This window comes from Leptinotarsa decemlineata, unplaced genomic scaffold (assembly GCF_025532065.1).
Source record: "Leptinotarsa decemlineata unplaced genomic scaffold, Ldec_3_MD MMD2_tig00001393_RagTag_RagTag, whole genome shotgun sequence".
In the NCBI taxonomy this organism is placed as follows: Eukaryota; Metazoa; Arthropoda; class Insecta; order Coleoptera; family Chrysomelidae; genus Leptinotarsa; species Leptinotarsa decemlineata.
The window spans coordinates 4,361,358-4,385,390 of NW_027412562.1; the positions used below are offsets into that span (position 1 = coordinate 4,361,358).

A 24,033-nucleotide genomic window follows, 5' to 3' on the forward strand; every position below is an offset into this window, starting at 1 on the left:
GAATTGAGTAACAAATACTTAGAAAAAATAACTAAATATAGACAAGAACAACGGCAAATTTTCTATTTGGACGAAACTTGGTATGACACTCACGACACAGTTACGAAAGGGTGGGCTGATGGTTCGAGAATGTGTACACCTAACATGCCTGCAAACAAAGGATCGCGACTAATCATTATGCATTGCGGAAGAAGTGAAGGCTGGGTCCCGAATTCTTTGAAATTATGTGGAAAAAAACTCAAGGACTGCAATGTTTACTATTATAAGAACATGGAAGCTAATATTAACGAGGAATGGTTTGAAAACACATTGATCCCAAATTTGGATGGGAATAGTGTAATAGTTGTTGACAACGCGTCCTATATCGCGACAACTCGTCAAAGTACCGAATAAAAATTCGGGAAAAGATGAAATACAAAGTTTTTTAATGGATTTTTTTTTTGTATTTTGAAGATTACTATACCAAAAACCAACTACTTGAAGTTTTACAGACAAAAACATTTGAAAAAGTGTATGCCCTTGAGAGTATTGCTGAAAAGTATGGACATACCATACTGAGACTTCCCCCCTATTTTTGTGTTTTCAATCCTATAAGGTTGATTTGGGGAAAATTGAAACAAAGCTTCAGGCGTAAAAACAATTTTCCAAAATTTGATAAGAAGGTGATAGAGCTAGTTGAAGAAGAAGTATATCTAATATTACCGAAGACGACTGGCAGAAAAGGATTTAAAAAGTAATTTTAGTTGAAAAAGACTATATGGAGATTGGACACTTCCATATTAATGGTGGAAATGAATTCATTATTGATTTAAATGATGACACTGGTAGTGGAACAGAGAATATGGAAGAGGAAGCTTTTCTAAGAAAGTTAGTGAAGTGTTTTTGAAGCGATAGATTTTGTATATATGTAAGTAAGTAGTATTCAGAAGTATTTTCAATTATCACCTTTTTTCTGAATCCCTACTTTTCCACTCATCTGTACATAATGATTAAGCATAAAAATAAACAAAAGCGCTTCTCGAAAAAATATATATATATTTTATATTTATCATGATCGGAATGAATTTTTCATTTGGGCATTAGTATAGATCATTAATTTTTGGAAATATGCCATTTTCAATAGAGAATGCAAACATTCCAACGCCCGTTTCACACGTTGCGTTGAACTTTTGAAAAGTTCATCCCAATTATTTTTTTCTTGATGAAAGTGTAATGACCCCGAAATTTATATGTAAATATTCCTGTACTCGTTTTGGAGTTCCAAAGACCCGGGAGCCGGTTTCGAATGACATTCTCGATGACAGACTAATATATAAGATTCGATACTCCTTCAATTGTTCAGTCAGTGCACGACTTTCACAAATCGTTAGTCATATGTTACAATCATCTGAATATAACGGTAAGTTTCAAATTGCGAATTGAAATTGAACATTCTGACATTATTAATCTGTCGCATGAACTTGGCCTCTGTGTTTAGTGTGCGGGATAAGAAAATTATTTGTTTATAAGAAGCAGTCAGTCAGCTGGCGGCTTCTTTGTTGAAGTGTTTATATTATTCCATTGCCATAACAAGTACAGGGACGGATCAAGCTGGAAAATCATCTCAGGCGACCAAAAAATGCACCTTATAATGGATCATTTCTGAAAAGTGGTAAAATTTCAAAGTTCAGTTATTTATCGTTCAAGATGACGCGTTAAAGAATTTTGTCCACGTGATGCAGTGGGGAGTTAACTAATTTTTACAAGTCTATAAAGCATTGTATTGTCGAGTATATTAGTCTTTTTGTTTCCGTATAGATCTTTTTAATTTTTCGAAGGACAAAACGCAAGCACTACGGGAAAATAAGAGCGCCTTAAGGAAAAATGCCTGGAAAAACGTTCTCAGGAAGTTTGATTCACATAAACGCAGTTTTCTAAATGAAAAAGTTCTTGAACAGTGAAGTTTGAGGTGCACAGAGTTGATCCTCAAAACGATGAGCAGCCACAGTCCGTCGCGTATTTCTGATATGTACCGCTCTTGGTGGAATCAAATGTGTCACTTGAACTGTTTCCGTGAAAGTATCTATAGAAGAGTGGCAAATCCTCAACCTTACTTCGATATTCCGGACTATCAAGTTTGATGAACTCTCAACAGAGGCACTATTGTCTCTTTATAAAAAAAAATTCTTTTAAACGTAGATAACAAAGAAGCCACGGCTTGCATATTCCCTGATTTGCGTCGTGCTCTTGATGTGATTGATATATATCTACTATGGAAGAAACTAGAATGTATTAGCCTCAGTGGCAATCCACTGCGTTGGTTCAGTTTCTTCTCACTTCACAGACCTCAAAAAACAGAATTACGTATCAATTCAAAAGTCTACAAATCGCATGAAAAACTTTCCCTGAAGGCGGTGATCTGGCTCCATTATTTTATTCATAGCTTTCATCAATGATATTTTTCTTCTATTTGCCAGAGAATATCTAGCATTATTTGCAGATGACACAATATCATCCACTTCCAATAAAGCCCTCAAAGAGCTAAGTTTAAGATCAAATGAGATAGTAACTCCATGAAACATTATTGCAACACTAATAAAATAATACTGAATGATAAAAAGACAGAACTAATGGTATTCTCATGAAGGACTTGAATAGCAGTCTTCTGATGCGCGTTCATGAAAACACAATCGCACAAAAAAACGTCACAAAGTACTTAGGAGTTTACTTAGACTCGTAACCTGGTCGAATCAAATAGATCATATTTTATGTGAACTGTCGGTGGGCTGTTTTGTCGTATGGAGGCTTCGCACGTAGGTAGGTGAGTGGTAGGTAAGTGAGTGGGTCTATTCGACCCTCCACCGTAACCCACAAGGATTTATTGTGGCTCACACCTATTCACACTCGGTCAAATGAACCCAGCTTCTTAACGAAGCCGATTAGTTTGTATGGTGAGTGGTCTTTCAGGTCAGATGGTGAGAGTACGGATCTGCCGAACTCAAAGAAGCTGATTCGGTCCCCAGCGGGGCAAGCACAAAGTATATGCTCTGCTGTTTCATCATTTTCCAGTCAGAGGCGACACACAGTGTCTTTCGACAGTCCAAGTTTCTGCATATGATGATTCCAATGACAATGTCCTGTAAAAAGGCCTGTTAGACATCGTAGTTCACCGCTACTGTAGTCCAACAACTGTTTGGAATTAAGCTTCGAAGAGTGAATAAACGCCTTGGAGTGAGCAAATCCTGGAAGATTCGGCCAGAAGTCCATAAATCTACTTGCCATCCAGGTGTTCAGTGTTTGTTTGGCAAAGCCCAAAGCGATGCCAATGAAAGGTTCTGGGCCAATGACGCCGCTTGCAGCACCCTTCTTTGCAAGAGAGTCAGCAGCGTCATTGCCTTCCAGGCCAGTATGGCCAGGAATCCATACCAGAGACAATCTGTTAAGTCTTCTTATCGAGGAGAGTCGTTTTTGGCAGTTTGCTACCAATTTATACGTTGCTCGGTAGGAGCCATGAGCTTCCAACACCGCTTGACTGTCCGAGAATATTTTTATTGACTTGTGAGTGAGGTTGGATTTATCCAATCTCTTCGCACACAATTCAATAGCGTAAATTTCCTCTTGAAATACTGTCGCATAAGTTCCTAGGCAGGTAGATAACTCTGCATCAGAACCGGAAGGTGTTTTTGATCCATTTGTGAACCAACAACTATGTTCTCTTAATATTTCCTTCTCCCGGGGGATCCAGTCCTCTCTACTCGGGAATAGTACTTTATAAGGCAGTTTCTAGTTGACAGTTGGAGGCATAAAGTCAGAGGTCATTTCCAGAATGCTGTGACTTCCAATGTTAACCAACAGTGTGTTGCACTCTGCATTGATTTGATTTGTGCAATTATCAATGTGCACAAGTCTGTATACAGTCCATCTAGCCTCTCTTTCCAGAAAAATGTGGAGAGGAGGTAGCTATAGAAGGATCTCCATTGCCGCTGACAGTGTGGTACTGATGGCACCACTGATAGCCAGACAAGCCTGTCTCTGTGAGTCAGAGAGCTTCGCTTGGGCCGTTTTCTGTAAAGCCCTCGGCCACCAAACAATTGCACCATAAGTAATCATTGGTCTGAAATCATCACATTAATTCAATGGATTTGTTTGGGACCTAAACCCCAAGTTTTACCACAAATCCTTCGACATGTCCATAGAGACAGTCTGGCTTTGTTTGAAACTTTTTCCAAGTGAGCGTTCCAGGTGAGTCTTTAATCAAGGACAATGCCAAGATATTTCACCTCTGTTCCAAATGGAATGCCCACACCATTGAGGGAAAGTGGCTTTAGATCATCCAATTTCCTTCTCTTGGTGAAGGGGATTAACACAGTTTTGCTGGGGTTGACAGACATCTGCTCCCTCAGGCACCAACTGTGAACAACATCCAACGCGCTTTGGAGGATATTACAAGCTACCCTTTCCTGTCAAGGGCATCAAGCAGACTATTCACCAGGAGCGACCACAGAAGGGGAGATAGTACCCCACCTTGAGGGCAGCCCCTGGTGACCTTGAACCTGATAGCCTCGCCTTGAAGAGTCATAGTTGCAGTTCCTACTTCGCACGTTGCTTCGCACGTATTTGAGCTACTTAAATTATTTTACTCTGCTTACGTACACTCATACCTTAACTACGAAAATCTGTGATGGAAAAAAAGCACTAGATTTGTCGCCATTTATTTATTAATGCAGACTTTTTGACACTACCAAGATTATATATCGTGAATAGTATTTTGCATGCTAGGAAGAATTCGTCAGAGTTTTTTATTTCACGATACGATTCAATACCCTATCAATTCAGTCAAAAGTAGGTATTTGGGAATCCCAAGTTACAGATTAACGCTGATTTCACATAATTCTGTAGAACTACCTGCTGAACTATTCAACAAGCAACCAACCGATCTTAAAAATATTAATAGTTATGACTACTTCAAATTTATATTGAAAAGTCACCTTACCCACCATGCATTCTAGTCCATCGAGGAATTTTTTGATTGTAAGAATTTTCAGAACGGTCTCCAGTATCTTTTTGACATTATCCTACACTTGTACTTTGCAGGTCTTTTAATAAATAAGTTGTATTATTATATGGTATGATAACGTCAAAAACCAACTTGTGACCTAACCTAACCTAACTACTAACTCACATATATATACAATCGATCGCTTCAAAAACACTTCACTAACTTTCTTCGAAAGCTTCTGATAATTCCTCTTCCATATTCTCCGTTTCACTATCACTGCCGTCATTTGAATCAATGATGAATTTATTTCCACCATTGTTATGGAAGTGTCCAATCTCCATATAGTCTTTTTCAACTAAAATTACTCTTTTAATCCTTTTCTGCCAGTCTCCTTCGGTAATATTAGATACTTCTTCTTCAACTAGCTCTATCACCTTCTTATCAAATTTTGGAAAATTATTTTTCCGCCTGATGTTTTGTGTCAAGTTTCCCAAATCACCTCGATGGGATTGAAAACACAGAAATAGGGGGAAGTCTCAATATGGTGTCTCCATACTTTTCAAGCAATACTCTCAAGGGCATACACTTTTTCAAATGTTTTTGTCTGTAAAACTTCAAGTAGTTGGTTTTTGGTATAGTTATCTTCAAAATACAAATTGCTATCCATTAAAAAACTTTGTATTTCATCTTTCCTCGAATTTTTATTCGGTACTTTGATGAGCTGTCGCGAATGATAGGAAGCGTTGTCAAGAACTATTACACTATTCGCATCCAAATTTGAGACCAATGGTTTTCAAACTATTCCTCAGAAATATTAGCTTCCATGTTCTTATGATAGTCAACATTGCAGTCCTCAAGTTTTTTTCCACATAATTTCAAAGAACTCAGAACCCATCCTTCACTTCCTCCGCAATGCATAATGATTAGTCGCGATCCTTTCTTTGTCGGCATGTTAGGCGTACACATTCTCGAACCATCAGTCCACCCTTTCGTAACTGTCTTGATTGTCATACCAAGTTTCATCCAAATAGAAAAATTGCCGTTTTTCTTGTCTATATTTAGTTATTTGCTCTAAGTATTTGCTACGCAATTCCACTATTCTTTTGCTTTCCATAACTGCTTGACGTTTGTTTGATATTTTAAATCTAAATCCTAGTTTCTTTATCCAATTCTGAAAAGTTTTGTCACAGCAGCTCACGTTATGGCCGGAAGTATTCAATTTCTTCCTTATGATTTCAATTGTAGGAATCTCATTGCTTTTGTAACAGTCATATATTGTTTTTTTAATGATTTTATTAGATGAACTTCTAAATGTTTTGGTAATCGCGCATCAAATCGCGTCTTGCGTTCATAAGGTTGTTTTTGACTATTTTACGTACAGTTGAGAAAGGAATTTCGGTCAAATCTGATGTTGCTGGTAATAGTTTTTTTCCCTCGAAACCAAACTTGATATGTAGATTCTTATATACATTAAAATATACTCTCAGTGTTTCAATATTTAAATGCATCCGAATCTTATTCACTGGTATCTATTTTTCGCATTGTTCGCCCGCGCTATTGGAATCACTACACAGGAAAAAGTCTGCCTTGTTATCACATTCGTTATTACTATTAGTACTTGTCCAAGGATGCCACATTTTAAACAAATAACAGAAATTTTAATTATCTATAACTTCATCAATATCGAATTTCAACACTCAAATCGCGATCAGTTCCTGAACTGAACATTGACAACACGACTGCTATAAATATCCACACATTCTATTCGTCACCGTAACATGACTTTAAATTTAATTTTATGACTCTTCGGCCAATCATAAAACTCGATTAGAAAAAATTATCCAATAAAAACCGGCAGTTCTTCAGTCCACCTGGACTAATTCGTAGCGGCATTATTTCTTTGTATTGGTTTTTTTTGGCTTTTGAGTTACTTCGACTATGCCCATAAAACCAACCTAATATACAGATATCACAAACCCAGTACAAAGTTCATTCATATTCCAATTACCACTGATACGTTTACTTATCTCCAAAATGATGTTATTTTCATTCGTTATCATAACTGAGAGGTTCGCTCATCGATTAAAAAATTCAGGTGGAATTTTATATTCAATTCTATTAGAAAAAGATTCATACAGCTACGACTTATTCAACCATTTTTTTTCAGGTTGAGATTTGGAGGCATGTATCGACGCAGTTTTGTGATATGTATTGGGTTCGGATTGCTGTTAATTGTGAGGTGAGAGAAAACAACAAATGATCATTGATTGGTTATATTCAATTAACACTTAACTGTAGAATTTTTACTGAAGAGTTTACAAACCGCGCTATAATAGCTTCTCAGATGTTGTCACACTGTATGACGTGTCTAAGGAAGCGATTATACCAGAGGTGTCAAACTCAATTTTGCAGAAATCCATTTATTGAATTTAGAATGTGTGGGCGTACCAGATTCAAATAAAAAAACGTACTGAATTATTATAACATTTTATTTATTTAATTATGCAGGCCTTTTTTTTCGTCTTGTGGTAACATTGCTATATTCTAAATCGTAACAGATACGAAGACGATTGAATGAGAAATAAAAATAGTTAAAAAAACAAAAAAACACGCTTTTAAAGAACATCGAACTAAAAAGTTTAAAACATTTTTGAATAAGCTTAAAACAATAACGAACGAAAAATACTAGTATTATTGTGAAAAAAGCGACGGGCGCCTGATATACAAAAATGAAAATATGGCACAAAGCGCTCAGGCTTTTTTCACAATAAAACTAGTATTTTTCGTTCGTTATTGTTTTAAGCTTATTTAAATAAATATTTTTAACTCTTCAGTTCTTCAGTTCAGTTCAGTTTTTTAGTTTTTTCAAACTATATTTATTTTTCACTTTTTAGTCCGATTTATTGTCAAAAATACTTTTTTTTCAAGTTCTAGTCACTAGTATTATAAATCTTTAACATACGGCGCACGAATGTAAAATTCCTCTCAAACAACATAATAAAGTTTGAGGTCTTAAATTCTATAGTAATACTGAGATGCAGTAAGTCTCCAACAGAGGGCGGACAGTTGTAAAATTTGTTTCGAAGTAAAGAAAAAATTTGCGGTAATAATTTCAAAAAACAATTCAGTCTTGATGTTTTGTTTCATTCAAAACATTAATGGACTAAAAATATTTTTTCAGTGAATAATTTTATTTTTCAAATCAATCTGTTAATTTGGCATGTATGTCAAGCACCTTAACTCTAATTTTTCGATTTTTTGAAATATTTGAGTAACTGAATTTTCAGGTGTACAATTTACGATAAAGTTTTCATTGTTGAAATCCATATTCTGGTTTGCTTTCAAATAATCGAATTAGATTTTAAAATGTATGTTCCGTTTCGTTCAAAACTTTTTTCTGTACTGAATCTCGGTAGTTGTAAATATTTAAATATTTGATCTGTGGTACAAAATTTCGCTAACACGTATAATTCTTAAAATATGTTTTTTATTTGGATTTTCTTGTGAAAAACCTATCAAGGAGGTTACGTATAGCGGCATCTGCCCACGAATAGCAAGCAATAATTGATAGTTACGAACAGCGCCATCTGCCCGCAACCAGATCAAGCAATAATTGATAGTTACGTACAACGCCATCTGCCCACGAATAGATCAAGAAATATCAATGAGGTTACGTACAGCGCCATCTGCTCGCGAATAGATCAACCAATAATGCCGATAATTCTGTCAATACCGATCCCGAGCTTGAGAGTTACAAACAATCATACATACAAACATACATACATATGGATGAAGCTAATATAAAGCGTGTAAAAAGGTAAGTGTCATCGGGAACAATACAATGGTCTAAGAAAATGTACGGAGACAATCGCCCTTCTCGAGTTATACGAGGAAATTGCAACGAAAAATGTGTGGTTGCTGGAAGTGTGAGGAATCAAATAAATGTTATGGGTGAGCAAATATTACCACATAAAAATTTACACAGTAAAAACATCTTTTTTTTCAAATCAGGATTGGCCAGTTACAAAAATTATGCTAATCAAGATTGTTCTTTACGAGAAATTGCCCACGAAATGGATTTCTATAAAATCCACCAGAACTATTTTGAAAAAGAACAAATATAAATGCTACAGGACATGCATAGTTCATCATCTCAATGAAAGGGATTACGGAAGTTGGAAATATTTGTAAAATAATATGGACGGACGAATCAAAATTCACCAACAATGGTTGTTTTAACAGAAATATCCATTATAGGTGGAATAATGCAAAAGAACATTTACATATGGAAACCAATTTCCAAGCAAGGTTCTGAATAAATGTTTGGTTGGGAATTGTGGGAACACACATCCTTGGCCCTTTCTTTTACGATGATCATTTGAATAGTGAAATGTATCTTCATTTTCTATTCAATGAATTCGATAGCTACTTAGATGAATTGCCACTGAATGTCCGCCATGAAATACAATATTTTCAACAGGACGACGCTCCTCCCCATAATGCAGTAATAATAAGGGAACATTTAGATGCAAAATTCCCAAGAAAATGGATTGGAAACAATGGACCAAGTAATCGACCAGCTCGATCCCCAGATATTACTCTTTTAGATTTTTTGTCTGGGGATACATAAAGGATAAAGTTTTTTCAACATCAAGTGCAGATATCGTCCATCTTAAACAAAAAATAAAATGTATTAGTATTACACTTAATTAGCTAGAAAATTGTCACAGAATTTGTCTGGGCCGACAACTTATGTGCATTCAACAAAGAGGTCGTCAATTCGAGCATTAATTGTAAATTGCCATGTAGCTTTTCCGTATTGGTTTCATTTTTCCCAAAAGTTCATGATAAAATAAATTGTTTTTCTGTTTGATTGTTGTCACTGATGATGGTGGTTATTTCAAATGAAACGCTATAAAAATATCAAATGTGATATATGCTTGGATTGTGAATTTATCGCTTTATCAATATCTCTAATTAAAAAGACAGGTCTATATTTAAAAAAAAGTCGATGGTGGCCATGTTGACACGAAACGTTTCATCGAATATTTATTTTTACATCGTCTTAATATACTACCAAATAGGTACTACCAAAAATGCACAGAATGTGTGCTGCATGCTTTCTCAATGGGCTTGTTTCATGATTTTTGGTTTACAGTTCACTTGATAGAAATTTCGAATTGAAAAACAGTGCATTTTGTTTCAGCTCTCTAAGTACCGTAGTTTTCCCGTAATTAATTATTAAAAATCGAATGTGGTAGGTTGGTGACGTCACGGGCCTATTACCGCTTCTTGTTCGATTGACCAATAGGAACAATAAAAATAATCAACATTGCCAAATCGTAAAATTTTCGAAGCCTATAATTATCAATTCAATTATAGAAGTGTATATGAACCCGTTAACGTTTCAATTAATGAAAATTTCTCACATGGAATAAAATGTACACGTTCTCATTTCACTTTTTATATGATTTCTATAAAGTCTTGGAAGAAGGATTGTAGTTTTTCTTTTCAATACTTTAACCCATTTTTTTCTCATAATTTTATACTTTGGGAACCTAAACTCATTATATGAAATAACTCACCTATAAACCAATGCGTTTTCTGTTTTCTTGTGCCTTTCCGCACAATTGAAATCAGCACAAGAATGCACCATATTAATATTCAAATATATCTCTAAAACACTTTTAAATCACATACAAACTCGATAAAAAAACGAATTGTTCCTACGCGAGCTGTCAGCTAAGAAAAAGTTGAAACTCAATGTTGCAAATACAAGCAGAATGTGATATGGGTACTTGATTTTCCTGAGAAAATGAACGATCAATTGAAATTTTCTGTAAATATTCATTCATTTTTTTTAAAGAATAAGGCCAGCAAACAAATAAATATACAATAATAAGATCGCTCTAATCCACGAATAAGGCATAAAAATGGTCAATAATATTTGCTTTGATAACTGATATGGTACAAGTTATATCTAAATATGATTCTAAATAGAATTTAACGAGCTGTATTTTCAAATGGGTTTTGATTGCCCATGAACCCTAATATAATAAATCAATTATGCATTCATGCCACCCACAAAAAATAAGAAATTCAACGTTACTGTTATATTAGCCATATTGTCATCCAGTCAGCCAGCGCCCTCTGTAGTGTATGCGAGAATGTACTCTTTCTAATGTTAATGGTTTCCACACATAACTTCGTATTTTTGTTAAAATAATTTCAAAATTAATGTTGAGCCTAGTTTTGTTAAATCTGACTCTTACCAAGAGTCGATTTTCATCGATGAATTTTACTTGAAAAATTTACAATACTTTGGTACCGAAATGAAGAATGAAAAATTGAAACGGTAGGTAGTATATTTAGTAGGTTCCTTTCATTTATATGACATTCATTTCTGACTTTGTCTTTTGTCGATGGATGGAAAGTTTTGATTTAAATTTTGTTTTACCTCGGCCAACTGAAGAAAACCATAGATCTCTTAGAGTTTCTTTTTTTTGGAACACTGAAAAAATTTTTGTAACAGTTGTATTCACACCGAGTTGACAACAATAACAACAAAAATGGCCTTTGTCAAATTGGATCATCACATCTGTGATTGGATATTAAAAACCAATACACTTGGCAACTCCGCTCTAGACACGATCAATTTTATTGGTCAACAGATACGCGGTCAATTTAAATTCTTGCTTTTCGAATTGTTCTTTTTTCTGCAAATTTAAAGAGATCTTGGGACTGATTAAGCTTGATAAGTTTAATATATCCCTAACTCTATCAGTCTATAAGCAAACTAGTATCATTTTCCATAGCATATAACAAGCCCATTCCGGGTTATCCAAACTCTTGAAGTATTGAGTATAAAATGTAAGAGCATTAACCTCTTTAAATTATTCTTTCAAAAAACTGCCCGATTGAAGATGTATCAACTCCATTTTGCAAATGAACTGGTGCCTCTGAAGTTTGAAAATTGAATGGATTGTTGAAAATTGAGAATTCCATTTTATTCATTTTGTGGAAATCTTCAAAACGATTGTTGAATTCCGTGATCAGATTTTACAGAAGTTGAGAATACTGATCAAACTTTTTTCGTTCACTGTGCCAAATTATTTTGAATGAGGGGAAAGATCCAAAGTTTGATTTTTCACTTGATTTTCCCACAGCCTCAACTTTGTTTCAAAGGTTTGAATACATGAATACATTTGAGTGATAATTAGAGTTTTACCCTGTAACATTATATTCAGTCAAGTGTTTATTCATATCCACCGAAAAGGCACAATCAACTCACCAGTCATTGTCATAATCAATTGGGTTGCCTTTTTCTAATATGAAAGCTTGAATAGGTTCACGTAATGCAAAAAATCTTTCCAAAACTACTCCTTGACTGAGCCAACGAACTTCGGTGAAATAAGGGTTATCAGAAAACTTTTCGGCCACATCTTGTAAAAACTGTCTGAATTGTCGGTGATTTAGTCCTCTGCTCCTTATAAAATCTACTATTTCAATGGGGAATGTTCCTCAATTTGGGTTATTACAGCAAATGCAAGTTTGAACAAAATAAAGTTGAGTTCAATTCATGAGTTTTTCAAATTCACTCCGAAAAGTATTCAAATTGTTGTTTCAAATGTTGGGTTTTAATTTAACAACGCCTAGAATTACTTACACGTATCTAGATATTCTACTTTAAAAAAGGAAAATTATCTTTATAAATCAACAATTAAGGCAAAATATAAATTATAGTTCAATACCACCTCCACAAGCCACATAAACAACAGTTGTTTTGTTATTTATTTATATAGAGGAAGATAGGTTAGGTGCACAAAATGTCATATGTCACAGAATGTCTCCGAACTCGGAACATAAGTAAACAGAACATCATGCCTGTGAAATATGTCATATTTGTTTGTCTCACACAGGTAACAGATTCATTCTCCTTTATTAGCTATAACCGATGTTGCCAAATGGTGAAATAGAAACGAATCCCTTTAAAAGTTGAATGCATTATTTCATTCCTCTTTTTAAAGTATTCAAATAATTTTTCAAAGAAAAAGGTTGAAATGATAAGTTTAAAATGCGTTGTTTTAGAACTCTTTTATGAAAACTACTTGATTTTCGTCAGGAGGAACATTCCCCATTGTAGGTTGCATGACATGGTCCACTTTTGAATCTTTGAATTTCAATGATTCCTGATGAATTATTACAGAGAAATCACACAAAATTTCCTGATCTTTTATGTTTTAATTTAGTTACAACCCCTGAATGACTTTGTGAAATTTCTTTTCTAATCGAAGTTGCAATTAGTTCTACACTTAGGTAAAAGTATTAGTCACTAAGTAGATGGAAAGTCATACTATTCAAATTGTATATTAATAAAGGTAAAACTGGAACCTTTGGCTTAGAATTAATCCAAAAAAGCACTTTTCGCTGATAGCAGAACTGCAATGTTATTCTCGACGCGCGTTTCACTAACCAAGTTGTCGTCTTCAGAAGATGAAGAAAACTTATCGAAAATTCAGGACTATATTGTTAGTGACTCACTTCGTTCTTTCTCAATTTATTAGACTTGATAAATTTAATTTTTTATCTATGTCATAAAAGTCGAAAACAATAAAAGTTCAATATTATTTTAATCGTACAATAGCCAATCACTTGATTATCAGTATATAAACTTTTATTGTTTCAAAAGTTTTGTCCGTTTCGTTGTCATGTGTTTTTGAAACTCCAGTTTATTACTATATGATGTCGTTAAGCTATTTTCAGCCAAATTTTCTCTACGAATTCAAACTGAACCAGAGTGCTACCGAAACAGCCCGAAAAATTAATCAGGCATTTGGCAACGATAATGTTAATGAACGACATTATTTTGCGGAATTTCGCTCTGAAGATTTTAGCGTTGAAGATATTCCTCGACGGGGTTGACCTACAGTAATCCAAGAGGAAGATTTGAGTACCCTGGTGGAGACTAGAAAGATAAAAAAGATCGAAAAGTGGGTGCCCCGCTATTTGAGCGATCCACAGAAATTGCCACATCAGACCTCTCGCCAACCGACTACCATCTTCTGAAGCACTTTGATAACTTTCTCACCGGGTCGAAAACGGCTTTCGTCGACTGCATCGAATCTCGATGACCCAGTTTTCATGTAGACGGAATTACTCGACTTCTACTAAGTTAGCAAAAAAGAACTCATTCAAATGGCGTTTATTTAGATTAAATTGAATAAGTATACACATATTATATATTACAGTTTAAAGTAGACTCATAAAAACGGATAAACTGTTGAAACAACCTAATATTACTATAAAAACCAATTAATACAGTTGATTGTATGATTTTCACTTCAAAGGGTTTTACGAAAACCATGACACGTGTTTCGCTATACAATAGCTTCCTCAAGCGTACCATACTCTCCAGTAGGCTAAGTTTCAAACCTTCACTCTGGAAATGGAGGGGCTTGAGTTCATGGTTGAACTCATGTCCCTCTGTGATTAAATGAGTGGCATATGTGGAATTTATTTTTCAGTCTGAAAACTATTTTTATGTTCCTTCATGCGGGTTTTGAACGTTCTTCCAGTTTAACCTATATAAAACATCGGACATGACCCACATGAAAATCCCGATTTTTCTGAAACTGAAGTTTTATCTTTGTTATCCTTAATGTGCATGCCTAAGTTGTTGTTGGTTTTGAAAGCAATATTTACACCTTTGTTGTGCAGATTTGTATAAGAAAAATTATACAGCAAAGCTTTCAAGGAAGTTTATCCAATTCGAAGAAATGAGGATAAGAGTTATAGGACCTTAACCTACTTAGGCCAACCCACTACAAATATTTCAGATTTTCTTCACAACAAAAGTGTAAATATTGCTTTGAAAACCAAAAAGAACTTGGGTTTCAGCAAAATCGGGAGAAACTGAATAATCGGGAGAAACTGAATTAACGTTCAAAGCCCGCATAAAGAAACACAAAAAAAGTTTTCAGATTGGAAAAATAAGTTCCACATTTGCCACTCATTTAATCACAGAGGGACATGAGTTCAACCATGAATTCAAGTCCCTCCACTTCCAGAAGAAAGGTTTGAAACCTAACCTGTTGGAGAGTATGGAAATAAAGAAATTCGAACACTCGGATATCTTTAATTTTTTCCGAGATATTTGCAAAAAACCAAACCCCTCTTTTTTTACTAAATTGTTTATAACTTTTGCAATTTTTTTGAGTCCCTCTTGAAATTTTCCAAAAAGTTGCAAGAGGTCTTTTCGAATCGAATGAGCCCTGGATCATAATTTTCGGTGCCCTTGGACAGAAATTCCAAAAAAAGTATCTTGTGGCCCAGACTATAAATATCACCATTGTCATTAAACGTTACACCAGAAGCAACCTAGAGTACCACTGTAGCTCCTCCTGAAACCGGAGGCGTAAAGTCACTCATTTGTTTTATATGCATGACCTTGAACTTTTTTTCTCCGGAAGAAAGGAACTGCATCATTCTTCAAGGGTGGTGGAGGAGTACACACTGGCTATGGGTGTATGGAGTGTGGAGCAACAAAATTGTAGTCCTCGGCTCATCAAAACATCTGATCTGCATTTTCCTCAGGTCGAGTAGGCTGAAGTCGGCCTGCCAGGATTGTGTCTTCAACAGCCTACTCTACTGTAGTCGCGTGATGGGTATAGAGGTTCCTGACACCAGGTGCAGGGCTTGCCGAGATGCCCTAATACACTTGCTTTAGGTATGACCGGTATATGTGATCTAAGCCAATATCTATCGATATAACGCGGCCCTAAGAGTGCTTTGTTACTCCCTACGACACTTCTACGATATTAACAAGACACCTTATGCTTCGGGGATAATGAATACGTTATGTAGAATGAGAAGTGCTCATTTTATTGAAACCATTCATTTCAACAACCACCGTCAAGCAAGTTACAAAGAAATGCATACACACAAATCCAATTGAAACCAAAAATAAAATTACAATGAATGTAGTTTAAAAAACTAAAAAACACGCTTTTAAAGAACATCGAACTGAAAATATTTTTTTAATAAGCCTAAAATAATAACGAACGAAAAATATTAGTATTATTGTGAAAATAGGGACGGGCGCTTGATATACAAAAAATATGGTACAAAGCGCCCACGATTTTTTCACAATAATACTAGTATTTTTCTTTCGTTATTGTTTTAAGCTTATTTAAAAAACATTCATTTTCAACTTTTTAGTTCGATGTTCTCTAAAAGCTTGTTTTTCAGTTTTCTCAACTATATTTATTTTTTCATTTTTTAGTTTCGTATGCTATAAAAGCGTGTTTTTTAGTCTTTTTGAACTATATTTATTTTATCTAAACTTTGGGATCAATCAGCAGTATATTGTTTAGAAAAATGACCATTGATATTTTCCGATTCCGGAGAGGGAGCCTGAAAATCAGTTATCAAGCAGGCGCTCAAAGGGGGGTTACTAATAAGGCAGCAGGCGCGCGTGTTAATGAAAAAATATTTTTTTCAAATGGAGAAATACATGTAAAGTGAGTTCTAATTATATCAAGGAGGTTACGTACAGCGCCATCTGCCCGCGAATAGATCAAGCAATAATGTCGATAATTCTGTCAAATACAGATCCCAAGCTTGAGAGTTACAAGCAAACAAACACACATACATACATACATACAGGTGAAGCTAATGAAAGCGTATTTCACTAGTTCGGACTTCCATTGTCTACTATATAAAATGATTTGGAATCCCTGATACAACTACGTTTTGGTGAAGAGGACCGACACTAAGTGGGAAACATCTGTATACTGAAAACCCACTCATACGGGCCAGTATCTGAACCACGAATCCAACCACCATCAATCGACTATTACCGTGCTTTTGGGCTCTGTAATACGAAGGAAGGTCTCGAGAAGGAACTAGACATCATCAAAAATGATCTTCAACGGAATGGTTACTCCAAAGCGATGGTAGAAAATACTTTGGCTAAAAGACAGCAGGAGCCTCGCAAGGAAGAGAAGCCGTCACAACCGGTGCTTGCACTTCCCTACATCAGAGGATTATCGGAGAGGATAAGAAGAATTTATTCCAAGTACAACATCAGAACTTGCTTCAGATCCAGTAACACTATCCGTAGCAGCCTCACGAAAACCAGGCCACCAAACGCGGACTGTGATTCCAAGAATTGCATTTATCGGATTCCCTGTGAGTGCGGAAAATCCTATATTGGTGAAACTAAGAGGCCATTGAATGTTCGCATTGCCGAGCATAAGAAACACACAGCGAGGGGAAACCAGCAAATCAGGAATAGCAGACCATGTTTGGACCCATTAACACAACATCGAGTGGTCCCAAGCTGAGATTTTACACAGAGAGGAACATTGGTTTAGGAGAAAATTCAAGGAAGCCGCATACATGTAGTTCAACAACGTATTCAGCCAAGCCAGCGTAGAAATACGCAACATATGGAAACCCATCATCAAGTAAAAAATGGCCAACTCCCGCCAAAACGGTCATCTCCCACGGAACCAGTGAAGCGGAAAATAGAAAGCGGGGATAAGTGAAAGTACTCGAACGACCTATAAATAGTCATCTCTCGGAGGAATCAGTCCAGTCATCACCCGAAGATGATTGTAGACACTAACAATCGAAACGTCGTGAACTAACGTGGCTTGGAATCTCTCAACTTTTTATTTTTATTTTCTTTTTTTTTATTTTCTTTTTCATTTCTTTATTTTTATTTATTTTTTGTTCTATCTTTGCTTGTATTTTATTTCACTTTTATTTCATTTCAGATTTTTTTGCTTAATATAATTGTTATTTTCAGCTATTCATTTTTAATTCGTCGTTTTTAGTTGTTTCAGGGATTTCAAATCATTTTATATAGTGGATAATGGAAGTCAGAACTAGTGAAAGTCATCATGAAACATTGTCAATCACCTTCAAACAAACTTTATTGAAAGCGTGTTAAAAAAAGTGAATTTTGATTATTAGTTGGATACTAAATTCGTTAAAACTAACATCGAGTTTAGTTAGGATATTTATAATGAAAGCTAACGTTTCGAAATTGAATTTTAATTAAAATACTGTTGACATATCTATTGTATTTCGGGAAAATAAAAATCATATATTCAAGTAGGTAAACAAAACGATTATGGGAACTTTGAAAAGGAATGAGCCAATCATCCGGTTTATCGCAGTCTAAAACCACAATTGGCTGATAATCCCGCATTTGAAAGCATAAATATATGGACTAAAAATAAACATGTATTGTTCATACAGATAGTGAATAGTCAGGTGAAGATTTTTGTTGGCAAAGTGGATTGTGACTGTGATTTTTCTATGAAATGAATTATAATTTTGGAAAATGTAGCAGAAAGAAGATACTGATTTATTCAGTTGGCGGTGTTGCCATTGGTATTTTGGTTGCACTTCTTCTCATTTATTTTTTGGTAATTGATGCAGGAAATGGAGTAGATGTTGATTGGTGAGTTTTATTTATGAGAATGAAAAATGAATAACAACATCAAAATCATTATATATCTAGGAATGAAAAGTGTGCTCATTACAGGATAGATTAATTAAAGTTTATCTCAGGTACGGGGGGTGAAATGAAGGAATTTTAGGGGTGGAAAAGGGTTTTTTATGATTTCCACTGGAACAAGATATCGTTATAGAAAATATAAAGCTATACTACTCTTGTATGAACCATTTCTCAACATAATCTTAAAATTTTCAAGAAAATGGAAAAACCCGTTTTTTTGTGTTTGATATTTATTTTCTGTCTTTTTTTTACTAGTGTTTTATTGGGTGTATAACCTTTCACAGTCTTTCTTCAGTGGTAAAAATAAGTCTTTTTTCAGAAAAAATATTGTTTTTCGAAAAGTCGACTACTAAAGAAAGATAGTGGAAGGTTATATAAACAAAAAAAAACAGTAAGAAGTGTTGAATCCTTCACAAAAAATGAGAATATATACCTTTTTGTGTTCCGAATACGCTGAGTTTTATTTAAATGAAAATATGCAGTAAAACATTTCATTTAAATTTGAAAAATATCTCATTTCCAGCTGAAAATAACCTTGTTCTGAAAGCAGCTTGTTCTGAATCAATTGATTACTCTCAGATGATGCGAAAGAAAAATGAGATTACATCGGAAAAATTTGTCAGGATAAGAAAATAACTGAAAAATGTGTGCAATTTACAAACATTTTCAGTCTAAATTTTTGAAAAATGTGGCATTCTGCAGTATGAGATATTGTAAAAAGTATATATTTTTTTCGTTTCCAGATTTAAAATCAAAGATTTCGATAATAAGAGTAAGGATAAAGCGACTTTATTTACATTTGTCACAGAATTTGACAAAACAATATATTATAGTGTGAAAAGTTGAAGTGTTTTTTCAGTTCATTCTAGAATTACTCAATCGATTATTAAATTCATTGAACAAATGAAACTTAATAATGAAGATAATAAAACAATAAAGATATAGGAGTCATATAATAATAAAGTCATGAACAATAGAAAATGCCAGATTACCGAAACAGTTTTTACGTTTGGTTGAGAAGAAGAAATTAAATGGGAAAGAAAGATTTTGGCTTTCTATTTTTCCATCTCTATTAAAAAAAATGTGGAAATCTTCCAAAGAAAGGAAGGAAGCAATCAATTTCAAAAAAGTAATTATAATTTCGAAATAAATTCTTCACAAAGATGTGTAGATCATGCAAAGAAGTAACTTTCGGAGACAAACTGGAAAAAAGCCCTCTCGAAACTTTCATATAAACATTGAATAACACGAAAGGAGAATTCCTTCGAAACGAATACTCTTATATAAACACTGAATTATACAAAAAACACCTTTCTCTACTCAGTTTGTATTCCAAGCGTTCGTTATGGAATCAAATCAGATATCATTCACTGGATTTCTACACAATATGCTAAATGAAAGTTGAAAATTTCACTTACATGGAACACTGTCATCCTCACTGCTAGACATCCGATGTTTCGCCGTAACACACTTGCCTCTTCAGCTCTTCAGAACCAAATCTGGATAACATTAAAAACACAATTACGGCTTTGTGTTACCGAATTTGTTTAATTTACTCATGTTTCACCAACCAAGTTGGTGTCTTTGGGAGATGAAGAAAACTAATTCCCAACTCTAAGATTATCAATTTATATATTACAGGACACATTGTCATTTTCCCTTTCACATCAATGATTTTGAAGTGAACATTTGCGAGAAATTTTCTTGCAAAAGTTTCCTTAAATTTTAACAGAGTGTAGCGATCTCAACTATTCTGAAGGTTTTTATTCATTCTATGCCTGTTCTCTCATGCGTTTTGAGACACACTGTATATTTAATGTTCTTTGAAACGAGTTTCAATGACTCGCTTAATCTGACCGATATATTTTTGTCACAGTCTTTACAGCCCATTTGCAATGTTTCTAATGATCTATTCACACCATCCCAATAAGTATTAATATTATAGCTTTCAATCTGTTCTGATGATATAAGGTAACAGGGCAGTGCAAAAGCTTTCAGGTGAAAAATCATAGAAATTGATATTTTTCAGCAAAAAACAAGAAAATAACAATACTTGAACAACTTGGTTTCATGCGACGAACATTTAAAAGAAACTTCCTTTTTTGAATACCAGAAAACTATGTTTTATTCATGATATTCAAGATTTTATCTTGCCTAAAACATATCTCATCAAAATATCAACTTCTTATAAACTTTTTTTCTATAATCAGTAGTGTTCAGTTTTCACCGAAACATCTAGATGAAATAAAGGGTTATATTTTTAGGAGTGATTAATTTTTGGGAAAGAAAAATATAATCCTTTCAATTCAAGTAAGATTCCTCTTGGCTGGGATTAAATTAAATAGGTGAATGAATGTCATTACGATGTCATCGATGACATAAACAGATCAAGCTTATTCCGTGACATTAAAAATTGTAATTCATGAATGAATTGTGTGTATTTTCTATAATGTTATTTAATTTGGTACTGAAGAGCCTTAGGGCAAGTGTCTTAAGGCGAAACATCGATACCAGTGAGGGTGACAGTGTTCCATGTAAGTGCAATTTGTTACCATTCATTTAAAGTAGAACTCATGTGAATGATATCTGATTTTTATTCCACAACGAATGTTTGAAATACAAACTGAGTAGAGAAAAGTATCTTCTGTATAATTCAGTGTTCATATAGAAGTATTTGTTTCGAGAGAATTTTTTTCTTTCGTCTAATTCAATTTTTATATGAAAGTAGCTGTTTTAGGAGGACTTTCTTTCAGTTTGTGTCTGAAAGTTACTTCTTTGCATGATCTACACATCCATGTATAGAGTTACTTATTTTCAAATTGATTACTTTCTTCCTTTCTTTGGAAGATTCCCTCATTCTTTTTTGTATCAAGATGGAGTAGTAATCTAGATAATCTAGATGTGAAAAACAAATGAAAGTTATTCAAAATTGGGTTTTAAAGTAATTCGTATAATCTGACAAATTTCCCCATAGAAATGTTACTTTTTCTTCACTTCATCTGAATTTAGATAGTCAGATATAAAAATACCACTGCTAATTAAACAAATTGTTTTCAAAACAAAGATTCAACATGCTTATTTCCATTTGAATTAATCATAGATTATTTAGACTACTAAAATGTGAGTTTTCACCAGATTTCGTGGGAAACAAATCAGTTTTCTACGAGAAAAAGAAACAAAAACAGAAAAAACGGTTTTTCCTAATTTTCTAGAAAAATTTCAGGTTTTGTGGAGAACTGTTCAGATGGAAGCTGTAGATCTTCATATTTTCTATAACATTCATTTGTATTCGATTTTGTTAGTTTTAATGTACATTATAAAAAACTACTTTTGACCTCTGAAATTTATCCTATTTGATCCCCTGTACCTTGGGTTGACTTTAATTCCATTTTTCTTTTCCGATTAGTTTTGTTTCTAAATTTTTTTTTTGCGTTTTTACCAGGCTTCCGCAATGGTCTATTGTAATAAAAGTGGACTGTTATCTGTACATGGAAGATATTTGAAAAAACTATAATTGGGGGTCTTTATCAACGCCACAGTAGAACTTAAACTAAGATTTCTACTGTGTCAACCCACCAGAACCCAAATAATGATTTTTTGAACGTTTATAAGTTTGCCTGTGCATTTGTGCACGTTAATCACAAAATGGTTTTAATTAATTTAGGTACGGTTTTCAGTTATGTATTGTGGGGAGCTTCACTTGGTGTTTGATTCGTTGCAGATGGTTTCTAACTAAAAAAGTTGTGTCAATTCAAAGAATCAATTTGAACAGTTATGGGAAAAATTCCTACAGAAATTATGTTCAGTTGATTTGGCTGGGTATTTGTAAAGTTTGAGAATAAGTTTTTTGAATACAAACCAGGCATGAAGACAAAAAAATCATGTTCATTTGTTGTAGTAGAATTTTTACAAAAATATGAAGATTGTAGACCATCAAGCTGGCTATCATTTTTCAAAAATAATCTAATGGTATAGCATACAAATTACGGCCTGGTAAGTGGATAAATATTAGTTAGTAAGTTTATCAAGAGACAAAAGTATTAAAAACTCCTGAATTGTGTAATAGCATAGTATAAAGATAATAAGATCTTTATACTATGGTAATAAACCCCATCAACCAGAGGTATTTTGACCTCATTTCTGAATCTATTGTATACCAAGATTTCCTACCCAGAAGCAATTCCGTATCTGATATGGGAATCTATGAGAGCAAAATAGGCTGTTATTGAATGGACATAGCCTAGTTTTGTAGAGCAGACGCGTAGCAGACTGAGGAAAGCTTCTTGCTCAAGTTTATTGTATGGTCCTTGAACGTCAATTTATCATCTATATTCAGCCCCCAAAATGAGTATGTATTCTTTCTAATATTTCATTACCAAGGCAGATCTCAGGTAAGGTGCAGCGAAAAGTAAGAATTCTGATTTCATTGATATTGAAGGATAACTTATTTCAGTCACACCATTATTTTTTTTTTTTGATGTCTGCAAAGATGATCTCATGCAGAACGGCATTATCCTTATTGTGCCATATAGAGAAGAAATATTTCTATAAATATCCACAACAATCATTATTATGAATCTGTGTTTTGATTTGATTATTGATGTTGAAGTTGAAATTATGGTAAAATCCTGAATTTTGTGGTTCTTTACATAAGTATCTGCCTTCAATTATATTTTCCGCTACAACATACACGGTGAGTCAACTCAACAAGATTCACTCGGTACATTGCTATCAAGGAAAACAATTTTTCGAGTTGCTCAATTTTTTTTGCAGTCATATCGATAAATAATATCTTTTGACATTATTTTCTCGCTTTCTCGCATACTGGGTGATTCAGCCGAGCGTGGCCAACGAAAGTTATATTATTTTGAATGGAACACTTAGTATATGAATACGTTATCCGAATCCATATTTTTTAGCTATCTAAGGAATTTGTGTTTTCGAATTTCCATTGCGGCATTGCCAAGTTATTCCAGAAAAAAACTATTTCGCAGACAATGTTTTTTTAATCCACCACCCGCATGTCTATAGCAATTAAGTGAATTTTCTTAGGAATAGTTAGTCAACATCAGCGTAATAATTTCTGGAATCTGAACTTTTGGAAGCAATATATATGATGCTTGGTGAAACCAGTCAAGTTTCAATCATTTTCAAACAGACACAATTCAACTTTTTCAAATAGAACAGTCTGATTTTTTCATTTGTATGAAATGTTTCAACATTTTTTATCAGAGGTATACTATACGAAAATCTGATAATTTACAAATTATACCTAGTTTTATTATTTGTTGTAACCACAAAAAATTCCTTTATTTACGTTCACTTAAATTTTTTCAATATGAACAATAGCGACTAAATTTTCTATTCAATAGAGAAAGGAGTCCAAAAGGTGTTCAAAATGGCGACCCTTTTCTGCAACACATCATATCAGTCTTTTTTTAAATGAATTAATTCTACACGTTCCAGCATATCCTCTGGGATTTCCCTGAAAGCTCTAGTGATTGTTTGTTTCATGCCTTCTCTAGAT

General features: G+C 34.1%; 1 protein-coding gene across 4 annotated transcripts in view; it reads left to right on the forward strand.

The window, feature by feature from the left end:
• Positions 1–1,294: 1,294 nt before the first annotated feature.
• Positions 1,295–24,033, forward strand: part of Hexo1 (beta-hexosaminidase 1) — a 55,964-nt gene continuing 33,225 nt past the window's right edge. The window contains exons 1-2 of one of the 4 annotated variants that reach the window (XM_074175847.1): positions 1,295–1,399; positions 7,146–7,217. In XM_074175847.1, the coding sequence (XP_074031948.1) occupies positions 7,162–7,217 (56 nt within the window). In that variant the 5' untranslated portion in view covers positions 1,295–1,399; positions 7,146–7,161. The other 3 variants (XM_074175849.1, XM_074175848.1, XM_074175846.1) reach the window with 3 other exon arrangements.